General features: G+C 42.5%; 2 protein-coding genes across 2 annotated transcripts in view; both read right to left on the bottom strand.

Moving 5' to 3' along the window:
* Positions 1 to 687: 687 nt before the first annotated feature.
* pomgnt1 (protein O-linked mannose N-acetylglucosaminyltransferase 1 (beta 1,2-)) lies at positions 688 to 16,313 on the bottom strand. The gene is made up of 22 exons (XM_084356175.1): positions 16,211 to 16,313; positions 15,758 to 16,005; positions 14,735 to 14,837; positions 14,204 to 14,319; positions 13,358 to 13,423; positions 12,918 to 13,031; positions 12,684 to 12,801; positions 12,032 to 12,130; positions 11,797 to 11,924; positions 11,317 to 11,387; positions 10,701 to 10,776; positions 9,824 to 9,907; positions 9,582 to 9,623; positions 9,329 to 9,387; positions 7,317 to 7,389; positions 6,640 to 6,768; positions 6,257 to 6,382; positions 5,871 to 5,935; positions 5,706 to 5,750; positions 5,470 to 5,605; positions 5,241 to 5,350; positions 688 to 3,706 (listed from the first exon to the last, which is right to left on the bottom strand). Exons 2-22 carry the CDS (start codon positions 15,875 to 15,877, stop codon positions 3,625 to 3,627), a joined length of 1,962 nt encoding a protein of 653 aa, XP_084212301.1. The 5' UTR covers positions 15,878 to 16,005; positions 16,211 to 16,313; the 3' UTR covers positions 688 to 3,624.
* Positions 16,314 to 17,342: 1,029 nt separating this feature from the next.
* Positions 17,343 to 18,745, bottom strand: part of LOC311258210 (interferon-induced protein with tetratricopeptide repeats 1B-like) — a 3,758-nt gene continuing 2,355 nt past the window's right edge. The window contains exon 2 of the mRNA XM_084354339.1: positions 17,343 to 18,745. This exon is cut by the window's right edge and continues 96 nt beyond it. Within this exon, the coding sequence (XP_084210465.1) occupies positions 17,536 to 18,745 (1,210 nt within the window). The 3' untranslated portion in view covers positions 17,343 to 17,535.

Genomic DNA, 18,745 nt, shown 5'->3' with positions numbered 1-18,745 from the left:
GTTGAAGCAGCAGCGCCATCATCATTGCTCAGGACGGAGACGCGTTCTGTCCTCGAGAGACGAACGTACTTAAACATGGTTTTCAGATGCCACAGAGACTTTTCAAAGTCTGCAGTGAATTTCCAAACAGCAGAAGTCCGACAGTAAAAAGCCAACATGGTGTTTCTTATTATAATGACTGAACTCCATCAAGTTTAAAGTTTCAGTAGTGAAACAAAGGAAATGAAAAGCTCGTCAGAAGGAGGTGAGATCACCTCTGAAGAGGAAAAACTCAACCATGAGTCTTTATATAGATTAAATGTGAAGTCTTTCTAATATTTGTACTTTATGGATGTAGAGTCGCCCCCCAGAGTCAAATCTCTTCTGCTTTACGTTATCACAGGTCATGAAAGTCAAGAGCTGAAAGGGCAGGAAGCCACATTTGTCCTTGGTGGACGGCTGCAGAAACCCGCACAGCCCCGAGGATTTGCATACATTTCCCTCGCTGCACACACTTCCTCTCACCGTTGCTTTGCCTCAGGCTCTCCTGGGAAATCTGCAGGCGGCACAAGGCCACAAAGTACAGAAAAAATCTGAGCTAAGAATAACAATAGCTCCAAGTTTATTTCATGAATAATATGCACTAATAATAAATCCTCCAACAACATACAGCAGCCGAGACCTCAGGATGAAAACACGAGACGAATCCTCAGTAAAAAAACATTTTTATTCATTTCCATGATAAAAGAAGTCAAACATGTCAAACTGCATCAGAAACGTAGAGGATGTCCACAGATCATCGTTCTCATGGTCACACATACAACGTACCATCCAGTCCATTAATATCATCTCACAGCATCAAACAAACCAACTGTACTGCTGAAGAGACGATGATTTAATTAACCTCCAACCCTCAAACAGAAACACAAAGAGCAGCTTACAGAGAGGGCAGATTCTACATTTTCATTTTCTTAGAACCAAAGTGAAAATTGCAAACGGACATTAAATCAGTCCCGTGAGCTGTAACACCGTCTGACGGGATCATCTGACAGCACATATGAAATGTTGAGGTTTTCTGAACACAAACACATCAAAATCAAACCAAATCCAAATCTGTGAACACTGATGGAGCTGCGTTAAAAACAGCTCACACACTCATTCATTTAGTCGGCACACTGTTAACGTCAGCTGGATGTCGACTAAAAGCTACGGTGAAGTCAGTGATGGCGGTCAGAACTAACCAGGTTATTATAACAGCACTTTTTAACACTATAATGTAGTTTCAGCAGAAATGCCTCAATAAACACATAAAAATAATGATACTGCTGCTACGTGCACGTTTTCCAGGAGGATTAAACTGTTTTTGGACACAATTATGGAAACAACAAACACGACGTCCTCTCTGACTGATGCCCTGCTAACTGATACCCCACTACAAGTCAGCTCCTTCAGTGATACGTCAAAACACAGTCGGCAGATTAAATGTTGGCGCTCCACATCGGCTGATAAACGGATGTTACATTTGTACGTTTCATACGCAGCAGATATGATGAAAATGTACTTTTATTACGTTTAAATTTTACGTTGTGCCGTCGCTGTGGTGATGATGGTCTTGGTGTAAAACACGAGGCTTCGTTGGCCCAAAAAAGTCCCGTATCGTAGGAGCATGAAAACTCACAGCAACAGGAAGTCCTGTGATGTCAGAAGACGGTTTGTGACGCTGTGATTTGAATCACGACACAGAGGAACTAATGGAGACACTGAGGTTCAACACCTGTTGGTGTTTGGACCAAACAAACTGGAGAACACAAGCACATTAATGAAGCTGCCCATCACTGACGTACGCAGTGTGTAATTAGTTAATTAATGCTCTAAGACACTGTACTCATGAACATAAGTTATGTTTAAAAAGAAGAACAAATCAAACTGTTGTTGTGAAAGAAGTTGATCTTGAAATAATGAACCTCAAACACCAGCAGCAGACAAAATCACACTGAGCCTCCGTGTGAAGAGTTTCACTACTTCATAGTCACATTGTGGAATATTAATGTGGTTGTTGACGTCTGGCTGATGATATTTTATAACAAACTCTGAATATTTCCACCACAGACGACGGTCACGATGAAGAAACAACAGAACAAACTCCCTCCTCACATCGTCAACTGTAACATGAACGAGTTAATGTCGTCTGAAGTCATAAAACACATGAGGACCGTTATAATATTTGTTTGGCAGCTCTTAATGTTTTCAGACTGCAGTTACCTGTAGTCTGAAAACACCCAGACAGGCTTCCTGCATTCAGTCTATATGATGAATGTATAATAAACCGTCACACAGCGCACACGCACGCGCACGCACGCACGCGCACGCGCGCACACACACACACACACACACACACACACACACACACACTGCAGAAACACACAAATGCACGGTATGCCTCCATTTTGTTTTAAAGAACAGAAGCAGCATTTCTAAAAAAAACTACAAACAAATGATGAAGAAAGAAACGAGGAACTAACATTTTATATTTCATTTTCAGGATTTTCCACTTTTTTGTTTGCGGTGTAAATGTCAGAGCCGAGCAACGTTTAAAAATGTTTAATGTCCGTGACATTTCTCTGTGGACGCTGTCTAACTCTAAGTATTGTGCCAGACCTTCATCTTCATCTTTGTCTTTATCTAGTTGAAAACTGGATTTTTGAAAAGTTTAAGTCCAGAACTGATAAAAGATAAATGTTATAAGTTAAGTCAGTGGACAGCCTGGTGGTACTGTGTACGATCAGAAGACACATCACGTGTATCTCACTGGATTGTATGTTGATGAATCTGTGAACATTTTCTCCTTTTGTCTCTTTCAGCCACCGTAGTTTCCCCTCACGAGGCCCATCAGTCACTAAAAGTAAAAACCCACAGGGCTGTTTATCAACTCAACCTCGTCATCTAACGCTGAAAAATATTCTGACCCTTTTACATTTTTCATCAAAAAATATATATAGTCATGTATATACATTTTATTATTTCATTATCTGTAAACGTTAGGCTCTTAAAAAATGCATTTATCTTGATAAAAGTGATTTAAAAGAAGATTGCAAACAAACAACTCAACTCCTTTTTGATCGATAGATGTAAAATAAATAGAGATAAGTTAAAACAAATGTACAAAACGCTCAAAGCACTCGGTAGTTAAAAAAAACACAACAAACCAAGAAAAACGGGACAGGTTGTGGTTGAGTGTCTGTTTTTATCGTTTGTACCGTTGTTGTTGAAAAGTCACAGCTTGAATTGAAATTCAACGGACCGCGGACCGACCCGCAGACGCCACAGAACCAGGAACAGCTGTTGAAGGTCGGATAGTGTTTTTGGTTGTATGGTGACGTTTAACCGAAACTGGTATCCGGCATGATCGCTGCTCGTCGAGCTGTCGGACGGCGTCAGTAGTGCAGTTTGTAGTGTTAATCCCTCTTTTGTTTAAAAAAAGAAAAGGAAGAAAATTAGGACTCCGTTTCCCAGGTATCCTCTCGTACACGAGTTCAACATCTAGGGAAAGTCAGTTCGTCGTCGTGGGTCCCAGGCTGGAGTATTAGTGGTTGTTGAGTTAAGGCCTGGGCTGGTTGAAGTGTGTGTTCGAGTGTCACATCAGGTCTACATCTGCTCCACCGGCGCTCCCTCGTCTTTGGGTGGAGGCTCTAAGTGAATGGGAGTGACGCTGGCTGGTTTCTTCACACTGGTCATGAGACAAAGAGGTGGACAGAGAGGAGGACAGAGACAGACAGAGACAGAAAGAGACAGAGGGAGGACGGGCAGTGGTAAAAGATGAGAACAGGAAAGACAGGAACATTTTGTCTTGTTTGTTGCTGCAGACGGAGATTCTTGTTATAAACCCCTAAACTTCAGGTAGATTAAAGATGTTCTGAGATAAACTTGTTCGAATATACGAGTGAGATTATTCTTTTTTTTCTTTGTGCCTTTTGTGAAAGCGTCCAGTTTTCAATTGCAAATTTAAAATAAAATGTTATGATAGAAAAACCTCTGGAGAAGACGGCTGTAAACTACATTCCTGACACACTGAGACGTGTGTTGCAAGTGTGCACAAAGATACATGAATCCAGTTGCAGTGACACCAGAATAAAATCAAAATGAAAAGTTCTGAGGCAAAAAAAAAATTCAGGAATCATCTATGAACCTGAAACAACAGAAGAGAAAGCCTGTGAGAAGCTCAGGCTAAAACACGATGAATAACTGGCAGAGTTTCAGGTTGCAGGTTGGTAGTTTCTATAATAAAGTTAACCAGGAGTCTGTCCTCCATGAGATGAGGATGTGCTCTGCTAAAAAGAGCGACTCAGTGGGCTGAAGACTCTGCAGACGCCTGCAGCGCTTCATCTAGAGATTACCAGTCTCGTCTATTCTTACTGTGACACACGTGCAGCGAACATACAGTACACCTGCAAACCACCTGGAGACGGCCACATCGACATCACACCAGCATTTCACTACAGCACAACAGGAGAGGAGCAGAACTTTCCTGTGTCCTCTCTCTTCCTCCCTCCTGCTCTCTCGCTCTCTCAACAAAAACATTTTATTGATAGTGATCGAAGTCAAACTGTGTGAAAAGATACGACTGGCAGTCGCCGCGCTGCAGCAACGCAGCCGACTTCAGACTGCTGCTTGTACAGCAGCACTTCGTTAGCTGTATTATGTAACAGTTATATAAGGATTTAAGTCAAACAAAAACTTTCTGACAATCAAACTTACTTGTTGATATAACCTGCAAATCAATACATCCACCATGTGACAGTTTGACAGTTTGATCTTTAAACCATACTGTTATTATTGTGTAAGTGTGTCGTGTTCCAGCTTTCACACACTGATGTCACATTGGGCTGTGAACGTTGCACAAACACTTGTAGTGTCCAGCAGGACTGTGGCTCAACACTTCCAGCGTAGACACTGACTGAACTGTTCCCGAGTCAGAGCCGCTGCTCAGCGACCGACCCGTTCAGAAAGTTAACACAGCAGCACACACACACCCGAACAAATATATCGACAATTGCCAGCGGTTGGAAAATTTGAACATGCAGCCCTACACTGCTTTACATGTTATAATGTTACAAAGCCCTAAAGGCCACAGAGCTGCTGTGCGTACAGAAGAGGAGGTGTTGATTCACCTTCAGGTGGACAGCGAACACAAACACACACCTCTGTTTATACGATGTTGTGTGTCTGCACAGCTGGAGGTGAACAACATGAGCTTTACTTACGAGTATGGAGAAATTGGCACAGCGACCACCAGGACATGGTTCCTTTTCCTGAAGAGCCGCCACAGGCCTCTGTGGTACCCCCGAACATCCAGGTCCCAAACATGGAGGCACTGAGACGGAGAAAGACAGAGAATGACCCGGGTTCATTTCATGAGACAGAAACATCATTGTAGAACGACAGATATGGAAGTGGGAACACTCGACCGGTGCTCGTGCTCTGACAGGGTACCTTGGCGAGCTCTGTCCAGGTGGACGTGTCCGTCTCGGTCTCCATCGAAATGAACATGACGTAGGTCTTCCCCTCAGAGTCTGGCAGGAACGAGTCCTCACACGGGTTCTTAGTGTGGTCCAGCACCTCTGCTTCCCTGGGATCACACACAGCATCAATGATTCACCATCACTCTGAACTCTCTAAAGTAACTGAAATCATCTACAGTCTCAGAGTCTCGGCTGGGTTTCACTCACTTCAGCAGGTTCTGGATCTCCACTTCATAAGCATCTTTCTTCAAGCTGTGAAGAACAAGAACACCAGAACTGTCACAGTGTGGCCGGATCATTTTCCACATACGGCTCCAGATCCCAGGATATGAAGAACGGTGAATAGAAATCAGGTGATCTGTGTTTACACACCTGTCAACGTTCTTCAGCTGCACGTTAGGAACAGTGTTGAACTTGTGTTTCTTGAAGTAAACCTCCTGTGAGACAGAAAAGACAAGGGGAAGACAGTTAATGTCAGTTAATGTCAATTTAATTGAAAATATCTTAAGAATGAATAAAAAACACTCATCACAGCACAATATCTTGTCTGATACAGGGCTGTTGAAGACAATCTCCTGAACTGATTATGAAGGTGACCTGTTGACTGTCTGCTGACAGCTTCATGGTGTTAACGCGCACCATGTTTAAATATTAAGACTGAAGATTTCTATGCAGTTATTTTTGTACCTGGTTCTGGTTCTACTTGTATCTTGGAGGCCTGCTGAGACCTAAAACGGTGCGTTTCCTTCAGAACTTACATGAAAATATCCGTTCATGTTGAGGCCGATGATGCCGAAGTGGTACGATCGGGACACGTCGGGGATGATGCACTCTCTGCCTTTCCTCTGCTCGGGCATTCGCATCCACATGTCCCAGTCCCACAGCTACGAGACACAAACACACGGACAACTTACAATTAATTTAACTGTCAAAACATCTGTGGATTATTTTCTCCCATAAAAAACTGTCAATCAAAGTCGCTGTCTGCAATAATTAAAACATAAATAAACAAAAGAAATCTGACGATGACTTCGATGGACTAACCTTAGAAGATAAGCTGGTGTAAAATATGGACAACTTGTAAGTGGTGTATGAAAACGTCCTGTGTGTTCATTAAATACAGAAAAGATCGATCCTGCACCTTCTCAGGAGTCGGCCACTTCGGCTCCAGTTCGTCCTTGTAGAGGCTCTTCTTCAGCACCCAGCCCAGGCCGGGCATACTCTCCACTCTGTACAGCAGGGCCGGGTCCTCCGCCGTGTGCTCGTACCCCTGCACAACAACAACAACAGCTGTCAGTGACACATGCAACTCCTCAGTGATCATCCAGTGTGCCTCCAGGTCACCCAGCGGGGAGGAAATGAGTGAAGCCACATCGGGCAGGAGGAAGCTGAAACCGGAGACTGGGAGACTTGTTCAACTGTTCTGGGTTTAGAAAGTAAAACAGTCTCCGAACACTGTGGAAGATGTTGTTACACCCTCAAGTTAAAAGAAAACTGATAGATCAGCTCATCACATGTTCTTTTGTTAACGCTGCCTCAATCTTAAAACCTTCAGAGATGTTCAGACATTCAGTCGTCGGTTACGCAACTGTTAACAGCTCGACACTCACTGCAGCATGATAAAATGTCGTACATCGTCATGAACGTTGCTGCCTGAACGAGGGTACATGTGTGACGAGGAGGTGTGGGATGACAACACGCGGACAGACGCAGATGAATGTCCACACTGACTTTTAAATAGAGAAATCACAGGAAAGAGATGAAGAAGGAGAACAGAGGCGGCTTTAAGATGACGCAGGTACAGTAGTCGGCACTCACCTGGTCGTTCCAGGCAGAGATGCAGTACAGGCTGTCGTCCTCATCCAACAGGTGGATGGTCTGACTCAGAAAACTGCAAAAAAAAACACAAACAGAAAAGCAACAGCAGCTACATCAGTATAAATATTACATAATTATAAAAACTTGGCAACAGTGAACTGATGGTGACAGCAGACTGAAGAAATCTGACTTTTAAGAGACACAGTATCAAGAAATGAACCAGTTTTTGGACCAATCAAGCAGAAAGAGTCCAGTCAACAGCTGGTAAAGTGACCAGCTGCCTTGTGAGCAGTGAAATGGTGACGTTGAAGCAGGAAGGAGACAAACACACTGTTGACAAAAAGCTGGAAGTCTAAACTGAACTGTCCTTTCACTGGGACCAAGTGTCGTCAGTGGGGAGGTTGGAAGTGTCACGTTGGCTGAAGGAATCCACTAATTCTGACACAAGAAAAACTGAACTACTCAATAAATACATTAAAACGTACGATATATTTGAGTTGTGAGTTCAGAGCAGTAAACAACAGATAACAGGCTCGTTTCTGTCGATACGAGGCCTCGCTCTGGTTTTCAGTGCTCTCCAACTGAGAGCTCGACGATCGTTTCAGAGAGCAAACTGGTGTTAAAAGTGAGCGAGATGGCGTCTGCGAGTGCTTCTGAACTATTTGAAGTCGGTGCATCAAACAGACCGGGCTGCCCGGGAGGGGAACCGGAGCTTTTACCGCAGCAAACACAGTTCAAAGCCGAGTGAGTCCAACAAAGGAAAGCTGGAGCTCCCAACAGCTTCATCACTGTGGGTATGTACTGCCACCTAGTGGTGATTCTGACAGCTGAGACACGGTGAAGTCCAGAATCTGCTCTTTAACATGGACACAACATAAACACAACCTGAAGTCATCTTCACAGTCATGGAAACATGTTTATTACATTACAAACTACAGCCCGACCGATAAAGGATTTTTAAGGCCGATACCGATACAAATATTTGGTGATTTAAAAATTTGATATTCCGATATATCTATATATATATATATATATATCTATATATATATATATATATATATATATATAAAAATCCAGAAACGTGTAACAAAACATAAACAGATTTCCGTAACATTAGTTATTTGTAGTTATTTATGAGTCCTCACTGAAATAATATGATAATGCAGTTTAAAAATAAACTTGTTTGTTTTATTGTCACAACAGAACAGAGGAACATCAAAATTACTAGCTAAGTCAGTTTCACTCTCGGCTTACACGTAACAGCAGCAAAACTGGACATGGTAGTCACAAATATTGTCATGCTTATTTGAGTTAAGAGAACTGATGGGGATGTTCTTTTAATTGTTATTCAAGCATGGAACGCCAACACTCATAACATAGTTGAAGGGTGTTTCGTCCGTTTTTATTTTATTTTTTAAATATTCATTTATCGGCCATTATAAATGCCGATACCGATAGTTTGGAAAATGCCTAATATCGGCCGATAATATCGGCCAGCCGATATATCGGTCGGGCTCTATTACAAACTCATATGAATGATAACAAATGTGTCTACACCAAACATAAACGCAACCCTACCATTCAGCTGCCATTTCTCACACGTTGAAGTAAAAGATCTGACTTGTTCGATCACACAAAAGGCTCATTTCCTCCCTGCATCCACAAACAACAACCTGCTTAACTCTCAAAGAAGATGTGTCGCACTGCATGAGACAAAAGCTGGTCACACTGATACTGTTGGCTGAATTATCTTGAAAGCAGGAGAAGCGTTCACCAACATGGATTTTAACACATCTCTGCTCAAAATTTGGGAGAAATAAGCCATTAAAGGAGCCCGAGGTTACGTCAAACTATCAGAAAAGCAGTAAATCACCACATCTGGGACACTGCAACAAGCAAATGTTTGTCATTGTTGCCTAATGAATGTCTTCACATCCCTGATAATGTTCACTTACCATTTCTTCAGTTTTTGACCTATTCTCAGTAGCGGTCGTGCTTTCTGGAGGACGTACCTGAAGAAGTCGATGGAGATATCCAGGTCTTCTTCCAGAACGATGGCAAAGTTTGCCTCCTGATGAAAAATAAATAAATAAATAAATAAATACATGCAGGGTCAGTTGTTGTCATGAGCCTGTAGATATCTCAGAGTGTTCATTTAAGGCCAAACCATAACAGCCATCCTTCTTTAACATCTGTGTTTGACAGTGAGATGATTGTGACGGGAGTTTTGTTGTTTGTCTTGACAAAAGGAACTGAAGCACTCACTGGGTGAAGGTTGAAGGTTGCAGTCAGACTGGCCTTGTAGTGCTGCGACAGAGAGCAGAGACACACTGATGAACTTCACTACAGGAACACAGACTAACTGCTGGAGTAACTTCACTGACTTGAAATCTTCAGAGTGGTTCACACAGTGGAAACAAAACTCAGACAGAAACAGCTTTAAAATGTCTTATTTATATTTTCTGTGAGCGACACAACATGAATTATTGTGTGTAAACCCTGTTTACCTGGGACACTCTGGCATTCTTGATGCTGATTGGTGTGTGCTGAACTCCTTTCAGTCCAAACAGCTCCACGACGTCCATGGGCTCCTGCGTCACACACACACACACACACACACAAGTGGTTTATAAAGCCAGCGGAGCAGTGAAGCAAACACCAAAGTAATGCTGTCTTTATTATAATTACAGGGTTTTTGCTGAGGAAACTGATCAGCAGAGGTGCTGAGTGTCACCAGAGCCTGAAATGATCTCATCACTTGTGACCCGATGAGTTATTAGATGAAGGTTTCTAACGTGCAGAAGTTTCACATGGACTGAACCTCAGTGTGGAGGAGACTGAAATGTGCCTGTTTCAAAAATGGTCAACTACTAAAAGTTGGTATTGAACGTACGTTTCGTCTTAAATCAATATTTTGTGATCTTTTGAAGAACAGCTGCTTGTGTTGAGACGACATTTAACATTTGAGACTTTTATTTTGTTTCCTTTTTGACAATAAATGTCAGACTTTGGGTTTTGGACTGCTGGTTGGACAACAGAAGCGATATGAAGACATCACGTTGTGCTCTGGGGAACTGCGATGAGCAACCCTAACTGGTAAAAATGTATCTGCAGATTAACAGATGAAATAATCATCGCAGCCCAGACTTTGACATGTGAAATCACAGAGATGATCTAAATCCATACAGGTCAACTCACAGAGTCACACTTTTTAGAAAACAACTGAAGTCCAGTTGCCTATGATATAATGCTTAGTATTACAAAATTAAAGATTTTGTAACAATATGCAAGTATTTAAGATAACATAATAAAAAGTTGAGACAAATAAGTTTTAGCTTTTAACATTGTCTGACCATCCTTTACCGAGGATTAAAAAGCCTGTACCTCATAATATCCATCGATGAAGACTGTGATCATCTGCGGGTTGACGCCGTGCGCTGAAAGAAGCGAGCGCAGCATCCTGAAAACAGACGACGAACACGAGAGACGAATGAGGAGCAGTTTCCATTTTGCATCTGTGTCGCTGTGCGACTGTGCTTTGTTCTGATTAACAACACGTCGACAGCTACGATGTAATTTCCCTTCATATTAATACGAAATTAATTTCTAAGGGAGGGGCTGCCATCTTTCTTCATCCTGCCCTCAGCTCATTACAGCCCGTTTATAAACTGAGGTTATTTTCTCTACAATCAATTTAAAATGTCACGTAAAGCAGCAAGTAATTAACTTCAGTGTCTGTACGCCTCGTTTGTCTTCATTCAAGGGCAACATGCTGAAATGCAGTTTATTTATGAAATACCAACAAATATTTCTACAGATGACAAAGACCTCCACTCACAATTACTGCACGTGGCAGGAAACACAAACTGAGTGAGTGAAACTACAAATCATGACCGATTTCTGAATTGTGTTGCTGCTGTTTCTGCTACGTTTCATAAGAAAAAACATTAGAAGCTTCACGATCCTGTAGACCAGTTCTATCACTGGTTTCAGATGTTACCTGTAGAGATAGTTGGGTCTGTTCCCTGCTATGACGGCCACTGGGACACTGAGGACGTTATTGATGGGCAGCTGGAGAAAGAAAATATAACAAGTGAAACAAACTGGAAATACAAACAGCAGCACAATCTGCTCCGCCTACGTCGCCACATGTAGCTGAATGTATTTATTCTGTGCCTTTTTATTGGCCATCTACATTTTGCTGAAAAAATAGACTTATATAGCAAAATACATGCTTTAGATTAAAGGTTACATCCGTGAGATGCAGTGGAGACATGAGCCTGCACAGCTGGCACAGACACATGAAAACGAGAGCGTATCTGTTGTGTGAAAAACACGACGAACACGCTTCCAGTTCAGACAGGGTTAGACTCAGGAATAAAATAAGAGTCAGGCACAGCTCCCAACTTATTTTCAGGCTCTTCTTCTTCAGTCTGAAAAATGGTTTAACAGTGGGGTAAAGAGCCCTGCTGTGACTTACAGGATCAGGGTTGAACTCGATGGGCGCCGGGTCTTTGCAGCTGCAGATGCTGCCGTATCCTTCCACTTTGCTGCAGAAGATCTTCCTCCTCCTGTTCAGCTCGGTGTCGGCCCAGTGGCACTCCGCCTCTGCAGAACGGACGATCGCGTTCAGTTTGTTTGACATTTAGAGGATGTGTTTACCGAGTGCAAGCAGGTGGGCACTCTCTCCCATGAAGACTAGACCTGTGTCTTACCTTCAGAGGCGGTGAGCTGCACCTCGGTCTTCAGCAGCACCGGGTCGCCCCAGGTGGACAGAGCCGGAGACTTTGAGTGCTTCTCTCCATAAACCTGACCTGGAACACAAACACACAACCAGCAGGTCAAAACACACATAAAGTTATCTTGATTAGTTGACTGAACTTCACTGAGCTCTTATTGTCTTCATTTTTATGTTAAACTGTATGTGACAAACTGTACAAAGATATTAATGTAAAGGTTTGTGGTGAAATGGAGCCGAGTGCATCTTGTCCTGTGGCTCAAAAAGGCTTTTTGGGCAAAAACAGTGCTGAGACAGGATTTTACAACTTTATGGAGCAACAATCAGTCTCTGATCAGCAGTGAAGTAAAGATTTATTTACTTTTGTGAGCAGATCTGTGTGCTTGGCTTACATGTTGGGCTGCAAATAAACTTTATAAAAATGTGTAAAACTGCTCAGCAAACGTTCTCAGATCCTGAAGTCAAAAAAAGGTGTTTTCTATAATGTCCTTGATCAACTACTGACCAAGAAGATACCTCAACCTGAATATAAATTTTGAAAAAAAGTAGCAGTTCAGACAAAACTGAACATGCAGGGAACTTAAAACAAACATGAGGAAATCTATTTGAAAGCGAGTTTGCTCCTCTACCTCCTTTCTTCACCACCAGAGTCCACATGTCCCTCCAGCTGAGGTTGAGGGACGCCTGACTGCCCAGACTCTTCAGCAGGTTCTTAGCAGCATCCTTCAGGTGGAACGTGCCCTCATCCTGCAGGACGAACACATCAAGCACTCTGATTTCTCCTCACTTTGTCTGTATGATGAATGAATATAACTCAAATAACTTGTATCCGATTCATCACTGACACAGAGGCAGCGACCGACCTTTATGGTGAAGATGAGGACACGACCCCGGGTCACCATGTTGAGGAAGAGGATCATGGCTTCATCCTCGTGGGGAGAGTAGGTGTCAAATATCCTCTTGGCCATCACATGACCCTGAGACAGACACACACAGACAGTGACTGATTTTTTGGACCTTTTGTGGCTGTTTGTCTTTAATTTTCTACCATTACAGAACAAATGTCTCTTCTTTTTTTATAAAACTTCAAGAAACTAATTAATTATGAATTCACTATCCGCTGTTTGTGGGATATCAAACCACAATTTTATTACTAGCGCAGGCGAACAATGGAAGACATTTGTTGTAAGTTAAAGTTATCTAGTTATTATCAGTTATAACTATAATCACATTCAAATAAAAGCTGACATTAAAGAAAAGTCATGAGTGAACATTAAACAGAGAATATACAGTAAATCCTCACAGTTGCCTGGTTGAGGACGATCACATGGATCCCTCGGCCCTGCTCCCGCATGTCGTCCTCCAACACCTGCAGGACGTGACAGAGATTTGCAGTATTTTACCTGGATTTCATTGCTGTGGTTAAACAGGTAAATCCTCTTATTTACCATAACGCCCAGATTCAAATGAGAAGACGCATCATCTCATACAAAGAGTAGTTCCCACTTCCACTAAGTGTTTAGCATCGCTCAGCTCAAACTTGATTGCAAGATTACATCAGTCTATTTAATCAAATGTGATTTGTGGTGATTACCTAAAAAACTAAATTATTAAATTACACCTAAAATAATGAACATCTTAATGTGCCCTCACTGTTTAATGCTTTTGTCTGATGCTTTATAATCTGTTTTATACTCTTGTCCTAAAAAATACGTTTTTTTCATTTATATTTACAGTTGAAATGACAATGAAGGCAAACTATCCATCTATCTGTCTGTCTATCTATCTCAGCCAGAGTCGAAGCAGGAGGTCGGCCTGTAAACTGAGATGGATGTTTACTAAAGACAGTTTTACTTTAATGTTTGCCTTCACTTATTCTTACTAGTAAGACTGGCTAACCAGGAGGTTTGCTTCTAACCGGTTAGCTTGTCTGACTGCTCGTGTTTCTCGCCTCATCAGGGTTATTTTTAGCCGTGTTGCTGTGTACCCAGGTCTCAGAAATTAAGTTGGTTAATTAAACATCATTATTACCGATTGAAATGATGTTCAAAGATAAGAAAATAAGGTCCAATGTGTATAAACTAACATTATTAACATGGATTTGGAATTACTGATTTTAACTGGACACCAGTCAGTAAGTTGAACTCACAGTGGTGCCGTCAACTGCCACGTAGACCTTGGAGCGGCTGGAGTACACCTCAATGTCCAGGACCTTGCGTCCATTAGCCGGCCTGCGTGGTGTCTCCATGTTGGGTATAGCGTCCTCTGTGGGAGCAGAAGACCAAGATTAGGATCTCCTCAGTAAAAGCAACGACGTTAATTAAGAATTTGCAAAGCAAAGCACATCTGTTTAATCAGGCGCCAAGATTTTTTCTCAACAACAGACTTGGAAAAGCCAGAAAAAAATGTGATCTACACATTCACAGAAAACACGTTCCAGTAGACATCGTGAAGTTTCCAAAGATATAAAAGAGTTAGAACCAGCTGAGACAAGATGAATGAATAAATAAATGTGCAGTACTGACAGTGCTCAAGTTGAAAAGGAGAAAATAAGGTGACAGTTTAAGAGAGTTGCTGATTTGATTGGCAAATTTTGGTTGGGGAGCCATCACCTAACAAGAGTAATACTACGTTCATCCCCTCTACAGATAAAGTAATAAGCACCAGACACGTTTCTCACCATATTCTTGAGCTGCTGCATCTTCATTAGCTACTCTTCTCGTGTCCAAGATGAGTTTAATGTTGACTATGACAGTTATCAGCAGAAACAGCACAGCGCCAGCCTGTGGAAAGAGGGAAAAAAACAAAACATTCAACTTTAGTAAGGACACTTCGTTCTGTTTGACATGTGGATTAATGTTACAGAAGAGTCAGCCAGCAGTGTCCAATGACGCATTCATCTCTATACCACAACAACCGTCCTGCTCATTAATTTGTAACGCTGCCAAATACAACCAGAGATGTAAAGGAAAAGCTGCTAAGGTATCAGCAGTCTGGCAGGATAAGATTTCTTACGTGTAGATCAGATTAGAGGAATTTAACTCTGCCCAAAAACATGAGTTTAACTTTGAAAGACAGAGGAAGTTTCCCTAAAGGGGAGTTTCAATGTTGGGCAGTTGAATCCTGAATGTCCCCTCTAGTGCTTAACGGAGTAGAAAGATGTCTGTGCAGTTTGAGCAATGAATGATTTTAAGAGTCTACATTATTTTTGACATCAGAAACAGTTTGGAGGCTAATCCAGGTCAAACGTCAGCACATGATGTGGAAACTTGAGGCGCACACGCACTCAGAATGGACTCAGGAGACATCTTGTGGCCAGCAGCTAAAACTGTGATCTGAAAAACATTTGCATATTCATATATTCTGCTTTGTTGAATGAGGAAGAAGAAGAAGAAGAAGAAGAAGAAGAAGCTGCCATTTGCAGGACTTTGTTATTTAATTTATACTCTTCTTCCTGCAAAAAGCACCACAGGCTCAGGCAGGTCGTAATGCTTGTGTGGAGGGGATCTTTAACAATGTGAGCTGGACTAGGCTGGTTAATCCAAAACCAAAAACAACTACCCCAGCACAGTTTTGTAAACTTAATGTTATCACTGAAGTGCCAGATTTTCTAATAATAAGATCACAGCTCAGACTGAGGGACACAAACAAACACACAACAGATGTTTAGCTCCATCTTCTGCTTTGTTTCTTCACTAGTTACCTGACAGAACCGACGGATCGTCCTCTTGTTGGTCAGTTTGTATTTCCAGGTGAGGTACAGGCTTCTCTGTTGGCGGGGAATGAAAGGCTTGGCTCGGGGATTGGGGGTCCAGGTCTCCATCCCGGACACCGACAGCCGCCGACACGGAGCTCAGACCCTCCGCCTGCCCTCCTCCACCTCCTGCGGCCGGGACATGCACTCACTGCTCCGCTACACCACCGAGACACGGCCGACAGTCACATCGTCATCTGAGAAACACAAACACAGCACGACACCGCCCAGGAATAAAGTTAGCTAATCACCAAGTGTAGCTAATGATAGCTAGCTGGTTATTTTTACACCAGCGGAGTAACCGCGTACTTCCAGCTCGCTGCGGAGTTTAACACACTCCCTTCGTCTCTTCTCTGCTCAGATATAAACTTTAATGCTCGCAGAGTCGTCTGTAACACTCACATCATCACTTTAACCTCGCAGCCAACGGCAAGATCCTGTAAAGTTGTCTGCAGCTGCTGCTACATGTAAGGCTACATGCTACATGCTACATGCAGTGTTTCTGTCGCACAGCAAACAACGTCACCGAGTTTCTTCTTCTTCAGTGGTTTTCTGTGGTATACACGCTGTTTGGCTCTTTGTTGCCCCCAGCAGGACAGAAAATGAACTACCTCAACACAAACATGTCAGCAGTTATCAACATTAATGATTAATGATTACAACATCATGATGTCATCTTGTTACCAGAACTTTAAGCTCCTGACTCTTATAACATGATAAACAGGGATGAGTCTTACATGTGTGATGTCATATCGGGAAATATTTGGGACATAGAGCCGACTCATTTCCACCGTTTATAGAGTTTATTTGCTCTTGTATTGTATTTAGTACTTACAGTAATGTATGTATAAATACTGTGCATATGAAATTCAATATTTACCAGTTACAGATTCAAGTTTTCTGCAGTTGTATCTCATGTAATAATTTCAGTCTGACATATACAGTATATATATATATATATATTATATATATATATATATATATATATATACATATATATATTGTCCCAGCAGTGAAGTGGAAGATTCTTGTTTCTACAGATTTAATTTACGCTTCAAAACTCCCATAGGCTTCTTGCTGAGGGAACCAGGGCGATGCTAACTGCTAACTGCTAACCACCATTTTGCTCTGGGTAGCTCTTGGGTATGTCATTTAGTTTAGTTCAAGGTTAAAAGGCGGCGGCGCTCAGAGCTAACGAGCTAGCTTGCTTGGTCTCCAACAGGACTAAGTTTATTCACAAGGTGCGTCTGTACCGTTGACTTCCGTCTCATCGCTGTCGGCTAACCCCCTTTTGTGGAGCGCTTCATACTTTGACGGAGGAGATGAAAGAACAACTACGTTGAGTTTCATCCATTTCTGACTCTTCAGTTCTCTGATCCCCCAAATCTGAGTGCCGTCAAGCTGACTTCCTGTTGGTCGACGGCACCAGTTTGTGCTGAAAAATGAGGCTGAAAATCAGATTAACTTCTTTTATTACAACTTTTATTTAAAACTTCTGATCATACGAACACATACAATGAAAACATTTTGTGGGAAAATATATTTGTTTACACAAAAAGTGAATTAAAAGTGAAAAAGTGAGTTGAATAGTGCCATCTTACAATCAATCAGTATCATCTTTTCCTCAATTTCCACATTTCTTTCCAAAATGTCATCAAACTTTCTATGTACAGATTTCTTTAGGTGATGCAACACCTACATTTCTGTCTGAACCAGTGCTGTTAAAATCACTGTGGCTCTGGCAGGTTTTCCAGAAACTTCTCTACTTCTCTGCTCATCTGGTGCCACCTTCTGTCTTTGATCTTCTCCAGATTTGTGACGCTGTTCTGACGAAAGAAGGATTGTATCGGTATCTCTGCTGCCCTCATGTGATATTTTACTGACCTGCAGCTATTCTTCAGTACAAAGTACAGATGGATTGCATATCTGTTGTAAACCAGCTGTTTGTCTGCAGGATCCAGATCCCTAACCCTCTCTAGCAGGTCCTGGTAAATCTGTTCAGCTTTAGCCTGGCTGTGATTTGACTTTGCGTATATGTTTGCGAGGTCTGTTTTCCTCAAAAGAGAAGACTCAGGGTAAAGAGAAATCAGCTCCTCATGGACGCTGATCGCTCTGTCTATCATGCTTTGGTCTGGGTGACCGTCCCTAACAAAAATGATCTTCGATCTGTAGCAGAATGCAACACATCTCTTCAGATAACGCACATCTGGATGCTGTCTCAGAGCCTCCTCTGCCAAATCAATGGCCTCATCAACAGATACATAGAGAACGTAAACCCATAGCAAAGGTTTCATGCCGCTGTAGCTGCTGACTGGGTTCCTCAAAATCTTTCTAGCTAACTCTCGTGCTTCATCTTCAACTCTTTCTCCTTTCTTTGCACATTCCTGAAGGTAGAGAGCAGCAAGGTACAAGTTCTCTGGATCTTGTTCCTTTGCGATTCTCATTTTCTCCAAGACGTCAGCCTCCGGCCCTGTGTTGCTGTGCTTAGAAGCACTGACTAACCCTATCACATGGCTGGTGAACCACTCCACCATGTCCGGCTGCATCCTGATGGCTCTCTGGAAGTAATCTGCAGCCAGCAGCTTCTTGTCTGCACTGTACTTCATCAGGCTCCAGGCTTTCTCAGCGTAGATCTCTGGGTGGAGCTCGTCCTGGGATGGAGATGGGTATTTATTCATCAGGGCGTCGACCTTTGACAGGTAAGCCTGACTCTCTGCTTGTTCTCCCAGGTGGTGGTGCAGCCAAGCCTGGTTCCCGTAGTTCACCACTAACCAGGGACCCTCATCTGCTCTTCTGGTCTGGCAGAAGGCCTCTGCAGCCTTGTTGAACAAACTCTGGGCGTCTTCGGTGAACCCCAGCTTGTATTGAACGTACCCCCGCAGGTTGTAAATGTGACCCAGCCAGCTGTTTCCCTCCTCGGTGCCGATGTCCTCCAGC

Source organism: Pagrus pagrus, assembly GCF_965226575.1.
Source record: "Pagrus pagrus genome assembly, chromosome: 6".
In the NCBI taxonomy this organism is placed as follows: domain Eukaryota; kingdom Metazoa; phylum Chordata; class Actinopteri; order Spariformes; family Sparidae; genus Pagrus; species Pagrus pagrus.
This window is presented reverse-complemented; position numbering and strand designations above follow the sequence as displayed.